The sequence below is a fragment of the Alligator mississippiensis genome, chromosome 6 (assembly GCF_030867095.1).
Source record: "Alligator mississippiensis isolate rAllMis1 chromosome 6, rAllMis1, whole genome shotgun sequence".
NCBI lineage: Eukaryota > Metazoa > Chordata > Crocodylia > Alligatoridae > Alligator > Alligator mississippiensis.
Window position 1 is genome coordinate 71,020,405 of NC_081829.1, and position 25,164 is coordinate 71,045,568.

The following is a 25,164-nucleotide window of genomic DNA, read 5'->3' on the forward strand; positions in this document are numbered from 1 at the left end:
TTCTCTGCTCTCCCATCAGAGATCTGGCTTAGACTGTGTAGAGGGGCAATGAAACAAGTAGCTATATACTGAGCAGGGCATAAGCATACCAAAGGGCACCTATACAGGTGCTGGATGTCTGCTCCAACGTGTGCAGACTCAATTAATTAGCATACTCCAGCAGCCTCTGCATCACGTACATTCAGAGTCCATACACTTCAAAATGGTGATGTGATGGCAGGGGTGCTTTAACTAAAGCTCATTGAATGAACTTTAGTTAAAGCACCCCTGCTACCGTTTTGAAAAGCAGGGCACTGAATACATGCGACACTGCAGGCGCTTTAACTGGAACAGCTCTCGGAGCAAGAAGTAAAAACACCCAAAATGACTGCAAAATAATCTTCCTTTGCATCTTTTTCTTCTACCCCCAGCACCTCAAAAATAGGGCAATAATTACCTGAATTGGTGTCCCAGAAAGAATTATCCTGTAATTGGCTGTTAACTGCTTTACTGCTTTTGACAATTTTGTTTTTCCATTTTTTATTACATGGCCTTCATCAAGAATACAGTAGTTAAACTTAATATTTCTAGGAAATAAAAAGGAAGTCTTAAGTAGAGATATTTACTTACTTTTAAATCAAAAGCAAGAAAAAAAATACAAGTCTTTACCTGAAGAAATCAATATCATTTCGTACAACATCATATGATGCCACTATGAGATTATGTCTTTTCACCTGGTGTTGCAACCTTAAGACATGAAGAGAAATAGTGTGCAGGAAAAGTGTAAGTAAATGCATCTTCACTGTTATCCATAAAATAAGACATTTTAGAATGTCCTGTCCTCACAGTAGCTAAATTATTTGTTTTAGCAGCAAGATGAATTTCAAAATTCTTTGTATAATCAAAGAGACTACCCATAAAATACTTCCCTTTTGTGATTACCTTGCTCTTTCTGTGGGAGGTCCAGTGTAGTGCAAAGGATTGAGATATTCTCTGGAGCAAAATTTTCCGACTTCATCCACCCAGTGACCTGTAAGTGTTGGGGGACATACCACCAAGGATGGAAGAGGAACACTGTCTACTAGTTTAGTTCTTGCATATTCTTGAGCCCTTCAGGGTATTAAAGCACAAGCGTATTACTTTTCTGTAAAAGTACATTAAAAATCTGTATTAGTCCACAGAACAGTATTTCTTTAAAAAAAAAAATCTTACCTGAGGCAATGATCTCCAGCAAGAATGCAAATGGACTGCAAAGTTTTCCCTAAACCCATATCATCACAAAGAATTCCATGAAGTTTGTACTTATTGAGAAATGCCAACCAATTCACACCGTCCTTTGAAATAAGAAAAAAGGTGTCAAAACAGGGCAAAAAGTCAAAGCAATCATATTTTTTTAAAACATACAGTTTAAGTGAGCTAGGCCCCATCCTGTTCTCTAAAAATTACAAAACCAAAACAAAAGACTTTCCATAATTCTCTCTCTCTCTCTCGTCCATCCTTTCCACAGCTATGGGAGTAGACTGAGGGGAGGGGAGATGACAGTAGGAATGCAGTCATTAAGGAAACCTTTTCAAACACAAGGGATGTGTCTGCATGAAACGCTTTACTTGAGATGAGCAGATTACTGCGCAATGTCACCATCTACACATACAGACACTTACTGCGCAATTAGTTGCTCTAACTGTGAGGAAATTTGCTACCAGTAAATACAAGTAGCAAACTTACTCCCAATTACTTACTGCATCATTGTGCATGTGTAGACAGCTGACCGGGAACAAATGTGTTCCCAATCAACTAGGCAGCAGGAGGTGAGTGATTGTTCCCTGCACCTGGAAACTGACTGCTGCTAAAGCAGGTTCCAAAGCCCAGGCAGGGACATGTGCCCCTGCCCCCACTCCACAACTACAATTGGGGAGCGGGTGCTGGGAGATTCTTATCTCTCAGCCCTAGCTCCACAAATAAGAATCTCCCATCCCCAGCTCTGTGATTGCAGAATAGGGTCTGGGAGCTCCCTGCTGCCTGGGCAGGGAGACATTGTCCCTGCCTGGGCTCTGGTGGCAGAGCCCACCCTAGCAGCAGGCAGCTCCCAGGGGCAGGGAAGCAGTGTGTCAGCCCCACCCAGGAGACAGTTGTCTTTTGGCCTGTGCTCCCTGCCAGCCTGAGCAGCACTTAGGGGGATCCACTTTGAGCTCTCCCTGGCTGCTGCAGGGGGCTGGTGCAAGGCTGGTAGCAGACTGCTGCCATGCTCACACTTGCCTGCACATATGTCTACTGTAGAGTAAACCCACCCCAGAGCATTTGTATGTCTATATGCGCCCAAGCAGTTGCAGAAAAAAAGCATTTTTGCAGCCCTTTACTGGCCAAGCAGCAGTACTTCACACATTAACAACAGAGAAGACAACTAGAGAATGTATACCCTGATAATTTTCCTTTCTGAGACTCCTTTAATCCAAGGGCTCACTTCTGTATCTGCATGGGAATTCAATATTGTCTGCTCCAAGAACTGAAAAACTATGATCGAGATCCACAAACACTAGGAAATTTTTTTTTAATTTCTCCTTAAATCCTATTTCTGAATCCCCAATGAATGAAAGTTAAAATTCAGCCTTAACTGCATACTACTGTATGGCACCACTAATGCAGATTCTAGCTTCCTACTCCAGTCCTGTTACTTTCATCACAAGCTCCATCCAGCAGCTGAGGGGTAAAGCTGTAGATATTTCACACAACTCCAATACACTTGTCCCATACTCCAGTAGGGGCTGAAAAAAAACCCAAGCTCCCTCTGGCTCCCTTTCCCCCTCCCATTCTGAAAACTGACAGGCTGGCAGGCAGGCAGAAGTAACAGAAGATGCTTTCGTGTGAAACATCTTAAATCTGACCTCTCATGCAATGAGGGGTCAGATTTTCATCAGATCAGTCATTTCTGAAGATGCCTGCAGTTGTGCACTTGTGTTTGGTCACAGCTATAAACCACTTACTGTGACCAGATCAGGTGAAAATTGTCACTTTTTTCTGCACCCTTTGTTGTCAAGATGGTTTTAACTGAGAGGTTTCCTTTATAAATCATCTCCTTACTGAAGAAACACAATGTTTTCCCTTCTCCCAAGAAAAAAAAAAAGTGAGACTTCTTGGAGGGCAGAAGAGGGTCAGAAGATGTATGGATTGCAATGTCCTTTGCTTAGGGATTTGCAGCATCTGAAGATATGCAGAGGAACTCTGGTCTTTTAATAACCCATTTATTAGCCTACACATGGTATGGCAGCTATTTGAAAAACCTGCCTTTGTATGGAGTGAGGGAGACCTGCTTTTGTCCCCCTGCTGCTACCTTTTAGACAGCCTCAGATGGTCCACAACTTTTTTTTATTTCTGTTGCCATTTCTTGGGTTGCAGGAGATGTGGAAGCAGTCAGTAGGTACTGACCACCGATTTTGAATCAGGATGCTTTGGCACTGTTAGGTGTGAAAACATAACTGACAAGATCAACCCAGAGATTTCAAAAATGAATCCACAGTGTTAATAACAATCCTAACTTGTGGCCTTTTTTGAGTTCTTTCTGTAGTCAAATAACAGAAGTTATTTTCCTGCAGTCAAAAACTATGTGTAAACTAAAGGTGTGCCGCAGTTCTAAAAAAGTTGAGAATCACTGGCATAGGCAGAGCAGGCCCTATATATAAGCTGACTGTTTTACAGGTGGGCAGTCAGTATGTTTTCTTACTTAAGTTCAGACCTCAGAATTTGTTCTTTAAAATTAAAGCAGAAGTTGTTACCTGCTGATATTTTCTGAGCTCTGCTTTGATGGGGACTGGAATTTTATAATTTTCCAGTTTTTTACCATCCAATAATTGTTCCAGAAAGTGTCGTTCTTTGGCTTTCACTCGGATTAATTCTTCAGACATATCTGGGGGATCTGGAATGCCAGCCTGAAATAATAATAAAAAATACTTGAACTTTGTACTACAAGTAGTCATTCTTTTACATAGAAAATGAGTAAGATGTGACAGTTTTACATTTCCCCAGAACAGTTTTAACATATGGCATAGATTTGCAAAGTTTTTTTCAATTTATATCCCAAAAGTCTTCCATATCACTCTTAGCAAAATACCATCTTGCTTGATTTCTTATCAATTAGCTCATCCAAAGCTGTAGGATGTTAAAACAAAAAACAAAACAAGCTGCCCACTCAATATTTACCAAAGGAAAAAATTGCAATATAAATCTGTATACACAATACCTTCCCCACTTCCACCCCCAAAAAACAAAACAATTTAGTCCTGCCTGTAAAGCTGTGTAGAAACTGGGCTCTTTTGCCTTTACTTAAGGCAGGTAGCTTCACCAACTAGCTGAAAGACACTTTGGCATTTACTTCAACTTATCTTGTCATGGGTAAATTGCAACTATAGCGAGCTCCACTTAAGTGCATAGCCTCACTACTGAGAAAAAGCTATGCACTTTCTATACAACTTAATGTAAACAATGCTAATTGACTGCAGAATAACCCATCTCTTTCGCTGTCTTTTGTGGTATCAGAAGCCCACACAGACTGGCTCTCATCATTTTCAAGGCTTCCAATAGTCAGTTTTGGGTTAGCCTTGATCATGTCTCCTATTAATTTTTTCAGCAAACCATGCCGTCTGGCTCATTGTGGCAACTTTCTACAGATATGTTCTCACAACAGCACACTTCAATTAACTGAGTTATCACATATCAGAACTCTGTGTGTCCATCCTCCTCAAAATAGCAAAACTCATCTAATAGGGTCAGAAGTGACAAGCACAGAAGTGCTTCTTTGTCCCTGATACTGCTTTTGGCAACTAAGTCACAACCCTTTTGTCTAGCTCTTGCAATTGGTCTCTCCTTGAACTAGTTGACTGAATAGAGTAGATGACCTCTTCTTCTGTATTCGGAGAAGAGAAGGTTACTTCCAACAGCAGCACTGAAGAGGAATCTTGGATGAATCAGTCTTTCAGATATAAACTTGTTGCTGTTCTGGTTGGTAACAAGTAGAATATAGAGATAATGTTGCTTTGCAAACAAGATAAGTGTTTGCAAACAGGACTGGCGCATGAAATCCTCCAACTGCCCAGGTAAGAAAGGATGTAAAATTGCTGTCAGATCAGCAAATCATGAACATCAGGATGTCTGAAAAAAAACACTAATGTACAGATAAGCAGGCCAAAGGTGAAAAATAAGGATCTGAAAACATTAAGGACCTATGATGAATCAAGGACCTGATGAAGAAAAGTAGAGTTAAACAGAGGTAGAAATTCAGTAAAGGCAATAAAGCCTCTTGGCTTGGGGACAGATAGGTATGATGAATCAAGAAACTGCGAACGGCAGGTTCCAGGTTTGCAGTGCATGAAAAGCGTGTGTAGCCTTTGTCAAGACATGCTTTACATTTCAGGTTTATCTTGCGGCTCTCCAATTAACTACTTAATACCTTAGGAACTTGGAAATTAATATTATTCTCTACCTGGTAGTTAAAGGTGGATAGAACTGCAAATGCAACGGTTAAGAATGCAACTCTCACTTAGTAGTATGCTGATTTAGTCATTGACACAATCATCTGAAGTAAACAGGAGAGAGATGAGAGATTCCCATCTGCTTTGGTTTCTCAGAAATCAGAAACAACCACGTAATATTCATCTGAATAGGGGACTCTTGGCTCATCCTTACCACACTCCCGATAATGACGGGTCTCTGTTTCCCAGATAAGCCCAGTGCCAACTTAGCAGTCCTTAGCCCCTATCTGCAGACAGAAAAAGCTCAATGGATATTCCTTTTCCCTAGAAGGAATGGGGAATTTGAAGAAGCAAGAGAAGTACAGTGGAGTCGAATGTTATGCGGGGGTTAGGTTCTGAAGTCAGCACGTAAGGTGAAAATCAGTGACTATACGCGGGGTGGGAGGGGGGGCAGGGCTCGAGTTTGCATGTGGAGACATGCTTAGAGCTGTGCAGCCGGCAGCAGCGGCACAGCGTGGGGTGGTCGTGGGGATGGCTGCATGCCGCCTGGCCATCACCACGCTGCCGCCCGGCCACGGCTCCATGGCAACAGCGGGAGGTTTTGGAGGCAGTGGCCGTCACCGCCATTATGGGCCTCCAGGTAAGTGGCAGCACTGTGTGCAAACTCAAGCCCCGCCCCCCTTCCCACCCCACATATAGTTGAATTTGCGTAAGTTAAATGTGCGTATGAGGTGACTGACCTGTACGTGGTACTGAGCATAATATACTGTATTTACTTGAATACAGATTTTCCTCACTTTACGTGGCTCTGTACATGTGAATTCACTCTTATGAGATGACCTTTTTTATACCAAATATTTGTTATATGCAAATAAATTCACTCTTATGCAATTGTTGTAGTGGAAGCCTGCTTTGTGCGGTGCATTGTGGGAGTGACGCCACAGGTGGAGGAAGAAAAAATTATTGGGGGGGAGGCGCCTGAGCCACTGAGCCAGGTGGTGGTGCCTGGGCTGGGCTGCAGTGCTGGCCCCTGCAGCCCAGCCCTGTCAGCACAGCACCCCAGGAGCCATAAGCCATGAAGCCACCCAGCTGCAATACCTGTGGCCGCCACTCAAGGCAGCTGGTGCCCGTGTTTCTGGAGCTGCAGCTGCCCCGGGAACAGCGCAACACCATGTCAGTACAGTTGAGGTTTTGGAACGTATCCCTATTTGTTACATTGTAAAGTAGGTTCCCTTCATGTGAATTCGAGTTATGTGCCATTTTCCAGGAATGCATGTACAGCATAAAGTGAGGGAAGCCTGGATAAGACACGGTTTCTTTTCCACCCAATCAGCATGAAAGAAAGCTGCTCGTCTTGTATTTGCATAGGAGGTGGGGGCAGGAAAGAGGCAGGCAGCTGCTGCAGCTGTCTTTGGCCCCGAGCCTGGATTGGGGCCAGAGTCAGACTGACAACAGCCTCCTATCCCCCCCTGCTTCTCTTATGTAGCTTCTGCCCAGCCCCTTCCTCCCTCCCACATCCCCAATCCCTCCTTTACATGTACAGCTCAGCTCTGGCTTGGGCTGAGGTCTCTCCCAGACCCAGAGTACATGGAAAATCCTTCCTCTGCCTGGCCAGTCAGCAGCACTGACACTGCTGTATGGCCAGGCAAGGACTGGACTTCCATGTCTTGTGCTCCAGTATAGAGCAGCCTGAGCAGCCATGTCTTGTGCTCCAGTATGGAGCAACCTGAGCAGCCTTTGACAGTATAGTGGGGAGAGAGGGGGAAGAGACTGAGACTGGAGAAAGCAAGGGGGAGGGGCAGAGGCTGGGGGGTGCAGGTGACAGGGGGCGGGGCAGAGAGCAATGGGACTACCTGACCCTCCCCAGCCACTGGTTTCCCTGCTGCACGAATGGGGGAGAGGGATTCAAGACAACCCTCCAATATATAGATTCTATACCTGCAAAATTATAACCAATTTATAAATTTTCCATATATAGAATAAACGTGGGGTTGTCTTCTATTCAAGGTCATCTTATATTTGACTAAATATAGTAGTCCTGGGGCTTACTGTAAGTGCTTCTGTTCTTCTTTTCTGAACTTGCACCATCCTCACTTAGCCGAGTTGATCAAAGTGTATGATTTTCTATCATGGTACAGAAATCGACTGATAAAGGTAAGCTATTAGCTTAGGAGAAGGAGACTCCAAAAGTCTTCTATCAACCACCTAGTTGTTCTACCTAAAGAAACAGAAACCTAATTTTCAGACTGCTAAAGTACTTTAATAGAAAAGCACTGAAAAATAATTTAAAAGCCCCCGAAGAACCAAAAAAACCCAAACCATACAGTACTTATTCAACCAACTTTCCTATTTGACACACACACACACGTCAGCTAACTTGTTTTTCACCATTTAAGCAACCTATACAGCAGGATATCAGAATTCATAAAGTATATAAGGCTAAAATGAATGGCTGACTCTGTACCTCCCCTTCAAGCATAATTTTCTAGTATTATGTTTTTGTGGCTGAATGGCACGAATGTTGAAGATAAGCAAATGAAGAAACACAAAGACTGAGCAAACTGAATTTCTTATCAGCTACCAAATACAAATCACACAGTCTTAAACTATAAATGGATTCTTGCTATTCTACTACATCAGGATCCAGTATAAAAATCTGTGTGTTCACAACACACCTTTATTCAGTAATTAAATGTATTAATATCCTCATGTTATGCCAATTCTCTAAGAGATTGAAGAAAATGCACAAGAAACTATGCAATGAATACATTCTTGTCATTTTATGTTGTTTGCCAGTGACAAAGATAATCCCCATAGTGGCAACAGTAAATAATTTCCAAACAATTTGTTCCCCGTGTTGGATCTTGAAAGTAATAGGTCATTGCTCTTTTGAACTATTAACATGTCAACAGCAGCTGTTCTAACAAAACCCATACCACAATACTACTTGACTATCAACATTTTGCTTTATTCCTCCTAATGGATAAACTGTGCATTCTTTTACTGTTAGCCAGACAATAGCACTAGAGCAGGCTCCTGTGACTTTGAAACAGAAGAGCCTAGAAGCTACTGTATTTGGGGGGGGGGGAAAAAAAAAAAAAAAAAATCAATGTTTGACTAGCCAGTCATTTTTTTTCTTCTTTCAACTACGAAATAAGGACAGACCTAATGTCTTGCACCCAGATCATTTTTAACTTGTTTACAAAACAAAACAAGAATTTATTAACCATTTTTTTTCAGTCCATAAATTCATAAAACACGTGACTTGTTGCAATTTATGGCACAATTAGTATATAAATGTAATGTCTGCCAGGGGCTATTAAGAACTGACTTTGTCTCCTTACACTCAAGCAGTTCTCTGATGCCGAGACAACAGAAACCAGTTCACATTTGTCCTGGGCTTTGCCATGCTCCTTTCAGCTCTTCCCCGCCCCCAAGAAAGGAAAATTTACAAAACTGTCTTGAAACACTAAAGTGCTATAAATAGTTAAATGAGATTGCTTACTGAACTAAAAGTTTTATTTAACAGCAATAGCTATATCTGAATTCAACAACAGGCAAATCACAGAAATAGAAAGTGCAACTTGGGTTGAAGAGAAGGTGAAAGTTTCAGAAAAGAAAAATCAGTTAAGCAATTCAGATAGAGACGTGTAGGACATATGCAATAGAAAGAAATAAAGAAGTAGAATAGGGAAAAAAAATCCCTCCCCCCTATAATTAGTAACAATTAAGTCTATTTTTAGATCACTGCCTAGAGCACCTTCCTAGCAAAGGACACCGCTGCTTCTGATGATTAGAGGTAAACTTCTTATGGTCCTAACAATAAGATTTTAATGGATTATGAGCTAGCACCTCTTATACATTTCTATGGTGACGACTGACAAGCTTTTATTCTCTGCTGGGCTTTGATCCCTTCCGTAATAAGTTTGTGTACAGTGCCATGTGTTTTGAAAGCAGAACTGATCCACTGCTTTCAAGCACAGATATTTGGATGCAAGAGCAGGGAGTTAGCTCTAAATGCATTTCATCTGACACGTGCAGCAGTTTTCCTCCGACTCCAAAATAAAGGATGACTGAGGGTCTGTAACTATCCAAATCTTTGGGAGGAAAACATTCAATTCTGCCTTAAGAAGAAACATCTTTTCCTAAAAAGCAAACAAACGAAAGGTTTAATGAAGTTTTAATACAGAAAACCCTATGAGTATTACAGAAGCTTCAACTCTTAATTTATTTCTGCTGCTGACCACAGCTATACTAGCAGAACTGAATCACAGGCCTCTTTAAACAAGATGTAAATCAAGACCCAAGATATTAAAGTTACCAAAATAGCTACCTAGAAGTACTCAAATTTCTTTTTCTCAATATTGGAACTCTTTTTTAAAAAAGCGTGTAGAACACAGTACTTTGTTTCTTTAGAAGTTCTAACTAGGATTGATAATCTGCTGTGATAAGGGCTAAATAATTATTCATGAATTATTGAGACATTTAATTTATTAATGAAGAATCTTGCTTACTTATTTATAACATTTATAATGAAAATTTAATGCAATACATGCAACTGATACTACTGTCTATCCTTACATTCTCATACTGCATGTTCATTAAATTTCATCCACATATTTTCCCTCTGCTTTAAAGAAAAAAAAAAAAGATAATGTACAAATATGTTAATCTGCATAATGGGAAGGTTCCATTTTAGGGGTTGGCAACCTTTTTTGGGCAGAGTGCTAAAAACCCCTGCAACCTTGACTAGTAGGATGTTGGTACACCGGGGCAGATGATGGAGGAGCCGCAAAGGGCCCAATCCTTGTTGTGGCAGTGCATCTCCAGCCCCTTCCCCACTGTCCGCCCTGGAGCATGCGTGCACCTGCCACAGACAACAAGCTGGGCTGGGGCTTTATGGTCCCCATTGTAGCTGTTTGCAACCTCCCAGCTGCCCACCAACGTTGGGTCAGGGTCTGGGCAAACTCCACCACAGAGCCTGGGCTACTTGCAGCAGGTGGCAGGGAGGCTACAAGCAGCTGCACCAGGGTTGGTAGAGTCCTGGCCCAGCTCACTGCCAGAGGCAAGTAGACGCACACCTCAGGGCAGATGGTGGGGAAAGGGCTGGGGCTGTCCTGCCGCAACAAAGATCAGGCCCCTTGCAGCTCCCCGGCCATCTGCCCAGAGTGTACCAAGCAAAATGTTTTCACATACCATGCTCTGGCCTACGTACCAGGGAATACTGACCCGTTCTCTTTTGTAATTATATTGGAATGATTTTGGCCACATTTTCCTCCCGCCCCCATTCATATTTTATCAACTAACTTCTGTAACTCCACTCAAAGCTCCAGATGGATGGAATTTAATTTTGGCCGCCATCCATTTCTGCATGCTTGATCTAGTGTACAAGGCCGTGGCCCATAGGGCTCCCCACTGACCCTGTGGGGAGCCCCACGGGCAGATGATATAGTGCCAGGGGCTGGATTTGGGCTGTGGTCTTAAGAGTTGAGCACCCTTGGTCTAAAACAGGGGTGGGCAAAATGTAGCCCGGGCGCCAGATGCGGCCCGCCAGGCCACTCTATCTGGCCTGCGGGTCCCTTAAAGATTTAGGAAATTAACATTAAAATAAAAATTAAATTTGCCCTGGGCTGCCTGTCATGCGGCCCCCGATGGCTTGCCGAAACTCAATAAGCGGCCCTCTGCCCAAAATAACTGCCCACTCCTGGTCTAAAAGATTTACTGCAAAGGGTCTAAAAAAGGAATTTTAAAAAGGTGTAGAAAAAGACCACATTTGCAAGAAGGTTTAGGTAAAGAAGCCAGGCAAAAGAAGGAGCTAGAATCAAGGGAAAGGATTTTTTTTTCAGGCGAGATGAAGCCAAAGCATGCATTTGAAAATGGGATGGAACACACAAGAGTACGAGACTGGATGAGATCAAGACGACAGATCCAGAAGCACTATACATGCTTTTAAATAAGAGATTTTCAATTTCTTAATACAAATCTTTTGAAGATTTTCTTTGTTCTTAAAACCCCTATTACCTATAGCAGCTTATCTTTCAGCAGAATGATTGACTTCTTTTCCCCACTTTACTCGCATGCTCTGTAAAATCACTCTAATCCTTCTACACTTATCTAGCTCCCTCCTTATGCCTTGCTTGTCCCAGTGTTCAGAAAATCTCCAAAATTGTAAACTATGGCATGATTTGACTTAAATTGCCAAGGAAAGGTCAAAGTTAGGTGTAACTTCTATGTCAAAAGCACTACAAAATTAAAAAAAAAAGGGGGGAGGAGGAGCTGTTCAGTAAGTTTCAGGAGGACAATGTTGAACTTTACATAGGAAGCTAATTTCTAACAAGTAGGTACATACGCAAGAAGCCCCGAAGGAATTTTAGTACAATCAGATAAGGAATGACTCGTTACGTCTATACAGGAACATGCCAATATATTTTTAAGACTGAGCGAGAGAGGACTACGTGCCTGTGCAGCATGTAAATCAAGGATCTTTGATATTACAGCCCTGACTGGTTCCAGGTTATATTGAGTTTCCACATGGAGAACACTTTCCAAGTAAACAGCTCCTGATCTACAACAGTGTCTTGAACCTGTTAAGAATAGTCTGTCAGTAGCGCTCACCCAGCCAAATTCCAAGCTATCAGATGCAATATCTGGCTATGGTTCTGAGATATGTGGCCAATCAAAAGATGGATGGGAGGCAAAATGGATAATTCCAAGACTCAGCAGGCAAAACTGCCTCAGCCAGTAGACAGCTGTTACAATTAATATGTCTCAACCTATCACAGATTATCAGTCAGGGATAGGGCATAGAAAATAGAAGACATGCAAAAAGGTTGTCTGGAGACTCCCATTACAGGATAAAGGCATCTGCTAAGAAGCTTAGACTCATGTCCCTCTTGGGTAACTGGGTAATAGTTCAGGTCACATGGTGCTGTCCTCTATCATGAGCACATCTGTCACAGGAGTACCTATTACCCCATTGCCACAAGACCTTCATCATGAATGCCTGCAGTAATCAAATCCTGGTTACCATTTGTCATGTTAAGCAATCGGCCAAATTGTGGCATGGAGAAGCCACTTAGAATAGGAAAAAATTGCTACCCAGGCTCTCAGATGGCCCTGAAACTCCAGGGCAAACAGATGCAACTCCAAAATCGTCTTGGTACTTGGTCCTTTGGAGAGAGAAGGTCTCCAGCCTGTACCTGAGGCTTCTGAGAGGAACATCATCAGGGAGTGGGTAATTTCTCTCTCAGGTCTAGCCACTAAACTAATTCTTGTAAGTCCGGGTACAGAAAAAATAACACAACCAACCTCAGAAACTGCACTGGCTATCGGTGACATCTAGCAGGTCTGTCACCTGGGTATGGTGACATGTGGTTCAGCAGCCCCACACGTGTAGCTTCCTCTTCAGTTCTTTGCTAGGGACTGATGGTACTGAACCATTCTTTCAGTAAGCAAGCTCTTACCAACAGGTCTCCATGTTCCTATGTGGTCTTCCATGTGTGTTGGTGCAAGACATATGGAGCTCTAACAAGAACAGGAAGAGGACAGGGCTTCTACAGTTTTCTGCTGGAACTTGTTCCTTACCATCCAGCTGTCAAGAACAAGCAGACAATTTCTTTTCTCCTTCAGTGAACTGACAACACTGACATCCATTTTGTGAACATTACTGATGCTATAACAAGTTTAAAAGTCAGTGCCTATGTTTGTAATGTGCTGTGTATTTCAGGTATTTCTTGTGGCAGGGGGGAATAGTTAAATGGAAACACCTCCCACAAATCAAGGAAGTCACCAAACAGTCTTAAATTTGAAGAGAGTAAAAAATGGAGAGAAGCAGCACATTAGCTCTAGGTCCAGATGGCATATATTTGCTAATCCTTCTCAGGTCTAGGTTAGGATGAAGAGACACTTTCTTCTTCAGCATAAAGAAATATTATGAGTAGAAGCATATTTCCCCAAATTCTGTTGGCACCTTCTTTATGGCCCCTTTATAAAAGCAGTAAGACCACTTCTGTTTCTAACAGGTTATCATTAGCAAATTCCTTGAGAAAAGATAGAGAAGGAAGACCAACAGCACAAAGAGTGTAACTGGATGGGGTAGTCATATGTGAGAATTGTGAGTATCCACACCTCCCTAATATTATAGAAAAATCAAATTGGGTAAAAAGGAGACAGGTAAGCTCTGGATTTGATCTGATATGTCTTCTAACAGCTCTGCCAAATTTGTTGGCATGATACAAGTGTCAGATTCACTGCCTAGGAAAAAGTGCTGGCAACTCTCATTGGACCTCTTTCTTGGCAGGGTACTCAGCTTACCTAGTGATGTCTCTGCACCTATGGTTATAATTAGGGACCTACTCAAAATTGTGATTTTGTGGAAAAATCGGGCAATTTCTGTGAAATCCGCGGGGGGGAGGGGGTCTGCCACCCCTGCCCCTCACCACTGGCTGGCTGACAGGGCTGCTTGTCATGGGGCCCTGCCCCCCTCCACCAATCAGAAGTGAGGGATGGGGCCACCAGGGCCCTTTGGCCAGAGGTGGGGGGCCCCGCCACAATAAACCAACGAAAATGGCGGTCAGCCTCATGATCTGCCTTCAAAATCAATGACTCCCTCCTTCAGTTGGATAGACAGTTATAAACAAGGACTGAGAAAATCCTGGCTTTTGGTATAAGCTTGGGAAGCAAGACCCTAGGAAGTCAGAGTGGTTGTCAAATCTTTCAGCTACTGCAGAATATTGTTCAATTACTAAGTAATTCTATCAAGATTAAGGGGTATTAGACTCAACACCCATATGAAAATGCCAGCTCTCAGTTTCCACTTCTCTTTGGGACTGTGGAAAAACAGAGCAATTCTCCTGTTGCAAAGAACTCAGAAGGACTGCAACAAATCGGAATGTTTAGCGACATGAGACCCTGGTTGAGAATCACTGCTCTAAGCAAACAGGCTTTTCAGTTGAGGCTTTTACCAATGCTTGAAGCCATGACACAACATAACTCCTAGGGTTATCAATTTAGATTCAGCCTTAGTATCAGTTAAGTTGTCATGGCCACTAAGTGGCCTTCTTAATTTCCCTGAACTTCTTTTGCTGCCTCAGAGAAAAATGGCCATCTGCAATTACATCCCAGCTTTGTTTGTCACGTGGAAGTTTCGACAAAAGAGCTCTTCTTAAGTCATACTTGGCCAGTACGGCATGACAATTCACAAGGCGGAGTTGCCTAGTGAATGTATTTTTTTTCCCCAAAGTTTTTTTGTTACTGTTCTTGGGTAACTTCTCACTGTACCACTAAGATGGCAAAGCCCTTGAGTTGAAGTGGCTGTAGTAGCTGAACCCTAATTGAGATCTGATACTGTGTTACTACTCATTTTGCTACAGAAATTGTTGTGGCTGGTATCTAATCACTGGACTTTAGTTAGGTGAAGGAATCAAGTAGTTCCTTATTTATGGGGAGGTCAATCCTAGATAGACTGGGAGATATAAAATAGTCTGACCTGATTTGTCTCTATACCAATTTCTGTGATTTTCATAAGGCTATCTTGAAGATAAAGCAATCTGCACTAGAAAGCTGCTGCTGTGCTGCCTTGTATCCAGTTATTCCTGTTCCTCTGGTCAAATCATCCTCACACCAGCTGATTGAGAGTGACTGCTTCTGTTTCCACAGGAAGGCAATAGCAGACCCTAGTAAATTTAATTGGACTACAACAGCATGTCACTATGGACTTGGCACAGGACAGTATCAAACAAGGTAGCCATTCCTGACAGTTGGCAGGCCTTTGTCCAACATCAACCGCTGACAGAGGAGAGGGTACTATGCTCTAAGGCAGCAAGAATGTAAGTTCTGGAGAAGGAGCGGAAAAACAGATCTCATCTAGGGGCTGGCACCAAGATAACAGCAATTCCATGCTGGAGTCTACTAGGACCATACCTTGTTACCAATGATTGTCCTTGTTCTTCCATAAGCACATATCTAGCGTAGAAAACTAAGACAAAACAGGGGGCAAGATCAGTACCAATTAAGTTTGTGCCAGAGGCTACTGATCACTAGCCTTCAAAGCTATGTGGGTCTTGATAAAGTTCCCTTTAGGCTGTAGATGGTCTGACATGGTAAGGAAAGAGAAATTGTGTACCACTGGGAGTCTCTGCATCTGTAGTTCTAATGGAGTAACCTTTTGGCAGACTTGTTTCAGCAGTATAAAAGGATGAGTTCTGGTACAGATACCAACTACAGAACTGGGCAGAGTCTATTGTTGTGCAGGGGGTCTTACTGGTAATTCTAGGCAGGGTGCTGGATGAATGTGTGGCTTGCTTACTATCAAAACTTGATGCTCGTCTCATTTACTCTGTATGTGCAATCACTTCTATATCTATTTTTTAATAGAATTAACATATTGTGAAATATGGGAAATTGCAGTGGAGAATGCCCAAAGTCCACGGGTTTTAACTCCACAATACTGAATAACTCTGTCCAGACTAGTTGAACATGCAACATGAGCTCAGGAAAGTCAGTAATATTCATGGAATTCATACCAATGAATAAGAAGACTTCTGAAAGTTTTGATGAGTTTAGAAAAGAATTTAGCTAAACCTAAAAACTAAATTGGGTCATGCACTCACCAGGATTAATCTTGCTGCAGGGAGTGCAGCTGAGAGCATGTTGCAACCAACTCTTAGGGAGGACACTGCATGGAAGCATAAGGTAGTACAGGGCCCATATGGAATTCCCAATGGAATCTGTTGTTCAAAGACTCCATATGCTCAGACAGGCACATGTGCATTTACAGTGGAAATTGTAATGACATACAAAATTCCCCCTGGATTATTTGCAGTGGGGAATAAACTGGTGGCTGTTTTGGGAGCACTTTTTTCCTTCTATAAAATCAGTTGTTGGATCCTTAGGTTTCTGCATACAATGTATTTCTATTGTACCTTTCCCTACAAAATTGAACAGAACGTTAACACTCCCAAAATTATACACAACTTGCAACTGACTTGTCTCCTGTGTTTTCCACAGATTTGCATAGTTGACATTATCTTAGAGATTTGCATTTGTCCCAAAATATATCAACATTTTTCTTTAAAGACAGCAATTTCAAAACTTACTCCTACAGCTGAAATGTTTAACAACATTTTATATTAACTGTTTTACAGTTAATATTGAGGATAAAGGAAGCTGGCTGAATAATAGTGCAAAAACTTCTCCCACAATCTAATACAGGAAAATACCTTCTATTCTAGTTGCCATCCATACTTTATTGGAAGCTCTGTTTTAAAGTGCAAAAATCTGGACTGTGCCAAGATCTCCATAACAATGCAAGAGTCATTCTAGTTATAACTGAATATTGAATTAATAGAATTTACACATCCTTTTAATTTTTTTTCTAAAATGCAATTAAAGGGGGGTGGGAGAGGAGGATGATTTTTAATTAGATAATCCATTTAGAAATGTTGTGTTTCACAATTGTTTTAGCATACTTCAAAGAGAAACTGTTGGCCAGTATGTTTCCAAGTTCATATCCTATTAAGTTAAAGCTGGAGATACTGAAATAATAATAAACACCTCATAAACAATTAAAAAAGGCTGCAATTTACTGAGTTGCTAACAAAAATTCAGTGCAAATCTGCAAGTGAATTCTGTGTTCTATTACCATCTACTGGTGAAAATAACTCACAAGCACAACGTTGTTCCCTATAAGCCGATACTGGAGAAATTCCTAAAATACACAAATATACAGAGCTAAAAAGTAAAAACAAAAAGGTGAAACGAAGGTATTTTTAACTGACTTGATTGCCATCACAGTTAAGCTAGTTATTCCTTGAGGATGTGTAACTTCTCAATACTCTGCCTGAACTTATTCAGCTTTTTTGCAGGCATCAGCTAGGGATAAGAAACAAGCAAGAACTGGTGAGATGCATGTAAAATAAATGAATTAAAATTAGAAATACCCATTTCTAATGGCTACATATACAGCAATAGGATATATGCACTGAAAAATCACAGTAGAATACTTTTTCAGATATTATTTTAGCACAGTTGAAGCTCTGTTTGACAAGATGTGAGCAAAAAAATTGGAAAGAGTAGCAAGTTACATAAAACAGTGAATCATACCATCTTTCCTTAAGAAAGTAGTTCTGTATTACTCCATGGAAATAGCTGAATTAATGTTGCAAACAATACAATGGAATAAAAACAGAGTATTTTAGCGGGAAAAAAGTTCACAATCAACTTCCTTTTATCCTGGCACACACAAGTATACCTCATGTTAACTTTGATGGAGGCTGAAGGCTGAGTTGGTCTCTCAGATTCTATTTAAGTTGTCTATTTTGGGTTAGCGAAAAGTAAATGGCTAAAGAGAAGACATTTGTTCAAATAACTGTAAATCCAACTTACCTCGAGTGGCATTAGTCTAATTAGTGTTGCAAAGCACTGAGTAGCCATGAAACGTACACTGTCCGTCTGATCACTCATTCTACCCAGAACTGGGACCACTAGGAGAACAATATATGGAACAATACCAACATCTAGCTGTTCCATTACACCTGGATTAATCATTAAGGAAACTCATTTTTACTAGTTCAGAACCTACTTTACATTAAAATACAATGTTGTAGTAATGGTTGTAATATTTCAACTAGTCATACCAAGCAGAATAGAAAACAGTGCACTAGCATCAAAAGTAAAAGCAGAAGTCTTATCCATCCATATAGCTGGAGGATGCCTAAAGGGATCCACATTAATGCTTGCAGCCCTAGGTGATCTAAGCACATACAGCAGTATGGACAAATACACAATACCAATGTAAATTACACTGAGATATTTATACTTATAAGTTACACCAGAATCAGAATGGAAAGGCATGCAAGGTAGATTTTAAAGGAGCAGAGCTAGCTATTTTTGTACTCTGCAGCTAGGGTGAGCCAGCAGGGGCTGGGGCCAGGCAGGGCAGCAACCATGGAGCTGGGGTGGGGCATGTGGGCCCTGCTGGAGGGGGTGGTAACCCCTGCAGGGGCCATTTGGCCCCTGTGGGGGGGCTGTTACCTGTGGTGGGGGGCAACAAAACATATAGGTATTTAGAATTGATTTTATGATAATGATGGATGCCTAGCAGTGTCTCTAAATTACTTTAACACTGTAGATATATCAATAAAACATGCCCAACTGATCACTGTGTCTTTGTGTCTCACTCTCTATAAATAGTGGTCATAGAATCACAGGGCTGGAAGAGAACCAGAAGGATCATCGGGTCCAGCCCCCTACATGAGCAGGAAAGACATCTGGGGTCAGATGACTCCAGCTAGGTGACTGTCCACTCTTCTCTTGAAGACCTCTAGGGTACATGATTGCACAACCTCTTGGGGGGAGCTTATTCCATAATATGGATACCCTAGTTCTAAAGAAGTTTTTCCTAATGTTCAGCCTGAAACTATCTTCCAGGAGTTTTTGGCCGCTGTTTCTAGTTTTCCCCCAGGGTGCCCTGGTAAACAGTTGTTCACTGAGCCCCTGATGTACGCCTCTGATATAGCGGTAAGTCACAATCAGATCCCCTCTCAGAATTCTTTAGGCTGAAAAGCCCGAGATCCCTCAGTTTCTCCTTGTATGGCTTGCCATGCAAGTCCCTGATCATATAGGTGGTCTTTCTTTGGACCCTCTCGAGCTTTAGCACATCCTTGTTGAAGTGTGGCACTCAGAACTGGATGCAATACTGCAGCTGTGACCGCACCAATGTTGAGTAAAGCAGGGGAATCACTTCTGTGGATTTACTGGAGATGCACCGGTTGATGCATGCCAGAGTTTTATAGGCCCTAGCAGCTACTGCATCGCATTGCTGGCTCATATTCATGCTGGGGTATATTGTTACCCCCAGATCCCTTTCATTTGTAATGCTGGTCAGGTTAATGATGCCCAGCCTGTAGGTGTGCTGGGGGTTCTTCCTTCCTAGATGCAGCACGTTGCATTGCTCTACGTTGAACCTCCTCTGGTTTTGTTCTGCCCAATATGCCAGGCTGTCTAGGTCTGCTTGTATCTGCAGCCTATCTGCGGGCGAGTCCGCACAACCCCCTATCTTGGTGTCGTCCGCAAACTTGAGAATGGGCTTTTCACCCTTCATCCAGGTCACTGATGAAGATACTGAACAGCACTGGGCCAAGTACCGACCCCTGGGGTACGCCATTGCCCACATCTCACCAAGACAACACCAATCCATTCATCTGGACTCTCTGCATCCTACCCTGCAACCAGTTTCACACCCACTTGACAGTCCTGCAGTTGAGCTCAATATCTTCCAGTTTTCTGATCAGTACCTCGTGGGATACCAGGTCAAAGGCTTTCTGGAAGTCGAGGTATATGATGTCCACTGCTTTTCTCTTGCCCAGGTGACAAGTCACCTGACATGGAAAGAAATTAGGTTGGTCAGACAAGACCTGCCTGCAACAAAGCCATGCTGGCTGCCATTCAGTATCATTCCTTCTGCAAGTTTGTTACATATAGTCTCTTTGATAAATGTTTCTAGGATTTTCCTTAGAATAGAAGCTAAGCTAATTGGCCTGTAGTTTCCCAGGTCTTCACGCTTCCCCTTCTGGAAGATGGGCACAACACTGGCCCTCTTCCAGTCCTCTGGGATTTCTGCAGAGGCCCATGATTTTTGAAAGACCTTTGCCAGGGGCTCTGGGATTAGTTTGGCCAACTTTTGCAGCACTCTTGGGTGGAGTTCATCCGATCCTGCTGATTTATGTCTTATTTCTTTAGCTGATCATACATCAGTTCTATGGCCATGGTGGGAACAGTGTCAATCCCGCCCTGCACGCTCTGTACCCTACCTGGCATGTTGCTCCCCTTAGTCTTGTGAAAGACTGAGGCAAAGTAGTCATTTAGGAGTTCCATTTTTTCCTGAGTGGTAGTGACTAGGTATCCCGAGGCACTAAGCAGCAGCCTCACACTCCCATTAGTTTTCTTTTACTCCCTATGTAGCTAAAGGACTTCTTGTCCTTGATTCTTGTAGCTAGTTTTAGTTGTTTCTGTCTTAGCTTACCTAATCGTTTTTTTTTTTTTTTTTACAAGTGCGGGCCATTGTTAAGCAGTCTTCCTTAGAGACTGCCCCAAGCTTCCATTGTTTGTATGCCTTTTTCTTTTTCTATAGGAGGGCTGCAACTTCCCTGCTTAGCCAAGAGGGTTTGTTTTTTTTGACCCTTCTGCTACTTTTTCTGCGTAAGGGAATGGGGATGGTCTTTTAATTGTGGAGGAATATGGATTTCAGAGTATTTTACAGAGCGAGTTTGGGATTTTTTTTTTAAATCAGTGATTTTTCAGTTTTCCAATAGGGAACACCAGAATTCCTGCTAGGGAGGCCAGTGACAGGACCCTGCCTGCTCAGAGCTGGCACCTTGGACCCAGCTGGCTGTGGCTGACCTCCTGGACAAATGGGGCCAGGAGGACATGTTTTGACAGTTCAAATCAGGCCACCACACCTGGAACGTCTTCCAGGCATGGCAGTAGTGCTGCACAAAGGCCAAACCTGCAGCCACAGCCCACTGGCAGCTGGCCCAGGGGGGCAGATGCTTCTACTTGCTGTGCAGTCCCCATCCGGGTCTGGCAGGTGTGCAGCATGTCAGTCAGGCAGCAGCCCCCATTGCCAGACTGCTGCAGTGGGTAAAGGGTGCAGGGAACTCTCAGGGCTGCTTCAGCAGTCCAGCTGGCACAAGAGGTAGTGTTGTCCCCAGGTACCAATTGGCTGGGCCCCAGAAACTCCTGGAAGTGAGTAGCCCTGAGCCACTTGCCAGGGCAGCTTTTTGCACTGACGAGGCCAGGACAGGTGCTGGCCCTAGGCTCTAGCTCCCCCTGGCTGCAAATCCGGGAGGAGCCAGGCAGGGTTATTTTGCCCCAAGTGGCACAATTCGCTACCAAAAAAGTGCATGTCCGAGCACTTGCACCAAGACAAAGAGCCCTGGCTCAAATCTGCACTGCTTCTGTTGGAGCTGCTGTAAGTGAACATGCTTGCATGTGTGGACATGCCCTATGGGGGGAAAAGCAAGCTGCATCTTGGATTCAAGTACTGGCTGGCCTGGGGCAGCCAGCAGCTAAACTCCAGCTTCAGCTTGGGCTTAGAACTGAAGCTGGAGCTAGGCACCAGCTGTCCTGGAACTGGGTGGCTCATATGGAGGGGGAGGGGACACGTGAACAGGGGAGCGTAGGAGAAACTGCGGTGGTGGGTGGGAAGAGGAAGAAGAAAGAGTACGCAGGATGGGCAAGTGGCAGGGGTGTGGCCCCGCACTGTAGGGTGGAACCAATTTAAAGATACCCTCTCCAAATAATTAGATTCTATTCTGTAGTTTTTCAAGTATAGATTCTAATTAATTAGGGAGTCATCTTAAATATAGTGTTCCAAAATGGATATATGCAGACAACCTGTAAATGGGTGTAACTTGTACCTGTAGAATTTTACACCTCATTTTTTCAGGGTCAGTTCTCCATCACATTGGCCGAAGTTATCCCAGTTGTCTGCCCACTTTAAAAACAAAAACCCAGGCAACCAGCTATAGTACCAAATGAACAAGCTTCATTTGTCAATGTCCTGACTCATTAGTGCAAAGGTTTCCCTGCCAGGAGAATCTGGTTATTTAACCAAAGGAACCCAAAGAAATCTGAGAAAAACAATGCACTTCTAAAAAAAGACTATTTCAAAAAGCTTTTCCTCAGCAAAAAGTAAATATTATGGTAACATTTTAAGTAAAACTTCAGTTCTTATTAGAAGTTACTGTGGCAAATTTGGAGACTAAAAACAAAAACGAGGGATTTTATTTAGTTCCTGAAATGGACACCCTCATAAAACCTAGGCTATAAAGTTGCCTTACTCACCAATATTTTTTAAAATTTACCTTAAGTAACACAAAAAAATTCTGACTAGATGCACAAGGTACCTGTCTAGCTGGTTTTTTCACTATATTAGATGTTTCCATTCCCTCTTTAAGAAACTGCACAAATCTGAGATTTAATACATAATTAGTGATGAATTAGCATAAGAGTATTGCCAAAAATCTTGAGGTCTTATCTGCTACAATGCATGTTATTACTAAGTGCTACATAAAACTCAGATATTGAAATTAACTAAGACCAAAAACGGAAGAAAATGTCAAGCAGAAAATACATTGCAGAATGCAATCACATTCCACTAAAGCTCACTAGTTTAAGATTTTACGTTCTAATCCCAACTAGTAAAAGTAATACGGCATTATACTGGCTAATGGTTTTCCTTCTGTTTCAGATTAATGAATTAGTATTGGCTCATTTGTTGTGCTACATTAGATGTAGTTAAATCAATAAAAAAAATACTTTAAATCATCTAGAAGTTAAATATTCTTTAGCTTTGAAGAGTTGTAGTAACTGTTCATTATGTTTTAATACAACTGTTAAAATCTTTAAAGGTGAAGACAAATGGTTAACAAAAAGATGCACATTCTTTCTCTAGTCAGCTAAGCAAATTTACTTTGGTTATATTAAAGCTACTCTCTTAAACAGCAAAAAAGTATTGCATATTTTTTAACTCTGATTTCATGAGTTAAGTACTGAGTCCTTTTGCTCCGTGTTCTGCTGTAACTACAGTTTCTACTTTTTAAGGAATAATGTACATATTTGTTCATTTAAAAAAATGACAATAATCAGAGATGCCAGCTAGGCAGGTACCTCAAGACAGTCATGCAGAACATGGGATATTTGAATTCCTGATACATCTTCTACTTAACACAGTACTTCAACATTTTGGATCCCATCAGAAGGATATAGACTAAAAGGCCAGTACCAGATGCTGCAGAACAGTAATGAAGTAACTTACTTGCAGTTATATTTCTTCCTTATTTTAAGTAGTAAGAAATTGGCTCATGTCAATTTTATGACTTACACAATGTTTCTCTCACCTTTATCTAACTTTTGTAACTATGGGCCTCAATATCATTTAAGGAGTAGTAAATGCCAGATTCACTATATGCTATGCAATTCCCTTTTATCTAGGGCTGTGGCTTGTGAACACTGCGATGCTGGAGTGCATGGAGTGTCCCACACAAGCGTGAGGGGCTCCCCAGTGTTCTCCAGTGGACCTGGAAGTGGACCAGAAGTACTTATGGTTTGCTTCCGGGTCTGCCGTTGAGCACGGGATGCTCCATCTGCCCCAGCATAGCAGTGTTCACCAGTTGTGCTGGTACCTTGTGGTATATATATATAAAAAAAAAAAATTCAAGTTGTGTCTGTGTTCCAATTGCTGATTCTCTGACTCGGCATCGAATCTTCAGATTTGGCCGAATCGAATCAGGGACAGCGATCTGAATCAACGAATCGAATCACTGTTCCCGATTCGGACTGAATCGGAATCATACTGGGCTTGCTTCACACACACCTATTTTTATCACTCTTTAAAATGTATTGCCTTTATATTTTTTGGACATCCATTTACTCATATATTTAAGGGCAATTCTGCAATTCTCTTCCATGTTCTCACTACCAAAGCTTTACCCAATCAATTTCTTCAATAAGGACAACTGATTTAATCTGACAGGAAGCCCAGGATACCAGAAGGACCTATCACAACCTTACACTTCAATTATCTTCCCCTAATTATTCCCTAAATCATGCAATGAAGAACAGACTTCTAAATGTAATTAAAAAAGAAACAAGTAAAAAAAACCACGAGCAAGGATACAGGCAAGTGCTTCAATTGCACCCTCTTGTTTGGTGTTGTCATCTATTGCTCCCAGCCATGGAAGAACCTTTTCTAAAAAAATATTCATGGTTTCCATGGTAGCTATTTTGCTCATGACACCTACACAACGAGCAGCCATGTGTCTCACTGCAGTACTGGGATGCTGAAGGCACATGTAAAGATGAGGCAAATGTTGTATCAACTGGAAAGGAAAAAAAATAGAGCTCAATATTTATTAAATGCCAATTATTTAATGATTTTATTTTAAAATGAATATTTTCTATTACATCATTTTTGGTACCTTAGTCAATGTTATAAAATGCTTAAAACTGTAAGATCTACTTTTTCTCACTGAAGAGTGGTTTCAGGAGAGAGAGAGAGAGAGAGAAAGACTGCCCACACAAGTCTAATATAAGCCTTTAATTTTCTGGGACATAGAAGAAGCGATACTTTTCAACACAGAAAAATTTCAAATAAGCAAGATATATCTATGAAGGTTTTAATCAGATTTTAAAATTAAAGCAGATCTTTATCATTAGGATTTTAGGAAATACTTTTTTCATCTTGAAACATAACATTTTAGTTAGAGCTGCAAGCCACTTGTTTTTTTAAGAATCATAATGCTTAAATATTGAAAAATTGAGTCTAACTTCAGGCTTTTGTTTTTGAATTTTCTGACCTCTATTTAGAACTGTCTTCAAAATTAGATAATCTTGCATGCTAACTTACTACACAAGGAAACACTGGTTACCTCTAATCCAGTCAAGGTAGTAAAGATTGCTTTACATTCCTGAGCAAACTATAGCAATTGCTTATACAGAAATGTAATATTTGACAAATATTTACAATATGCTTTTTATCTCTGCTTTAATAGCAAACAAGAGACAGACCCAAATGACCAGTTACCTTCTACAAATGAAAGCTGTTTATTCTATTGTTCTTGGAATCACACATGGTATTTACAATATAATTACATTTATGTCTTTATCTTCAGGATTCAGAACAGATGGAGTCAAATTTACCCTTATTTGTAAATGTAATTTA

General features: G+C 41.7%; 1 protein-coding gene across 1 annotated transcript in view; it reads right to left on the bottom strand.

Annotated features, from left to right (window-relative positions):
* The window catches only part of BTAF1 (B-TFIID TATA-box binding protein associated factor 1), a 96,178-nt gene that overhangs the window by 14,788 nt on the left and 56,226 nt on the right, over positions 1-25,164 (bottom strand). The window contains exons 24-30 of the mRNA XM_014607826.3: positions 24,121-24,322; positions 17,826-17,974; positions 3,750-3,902; positions 1,192-1,313; positions 922-1,089; positions 649-726; positions 437-566 (exon numbers count right to left, since the gene is read on the bottom strand). Of these exons, the coding sequence (XP_014463312.1) occupies positions 437-566; positions 649-726; positions 922-1,089; positions 1,192-1,313; positions 3,750-3,902; positions 17,826-17,974; positions 24,121-24,322 (1,002 nt within the window). The remainder of the gene's footprint in view (positions 1-436; positions 567-648; positions 727-921; positions 1,090-1,191; positions 1,314-3,749; positions 3,903-17,825; positions 17,975-24,120; positions 24,323-25,164) is intronic.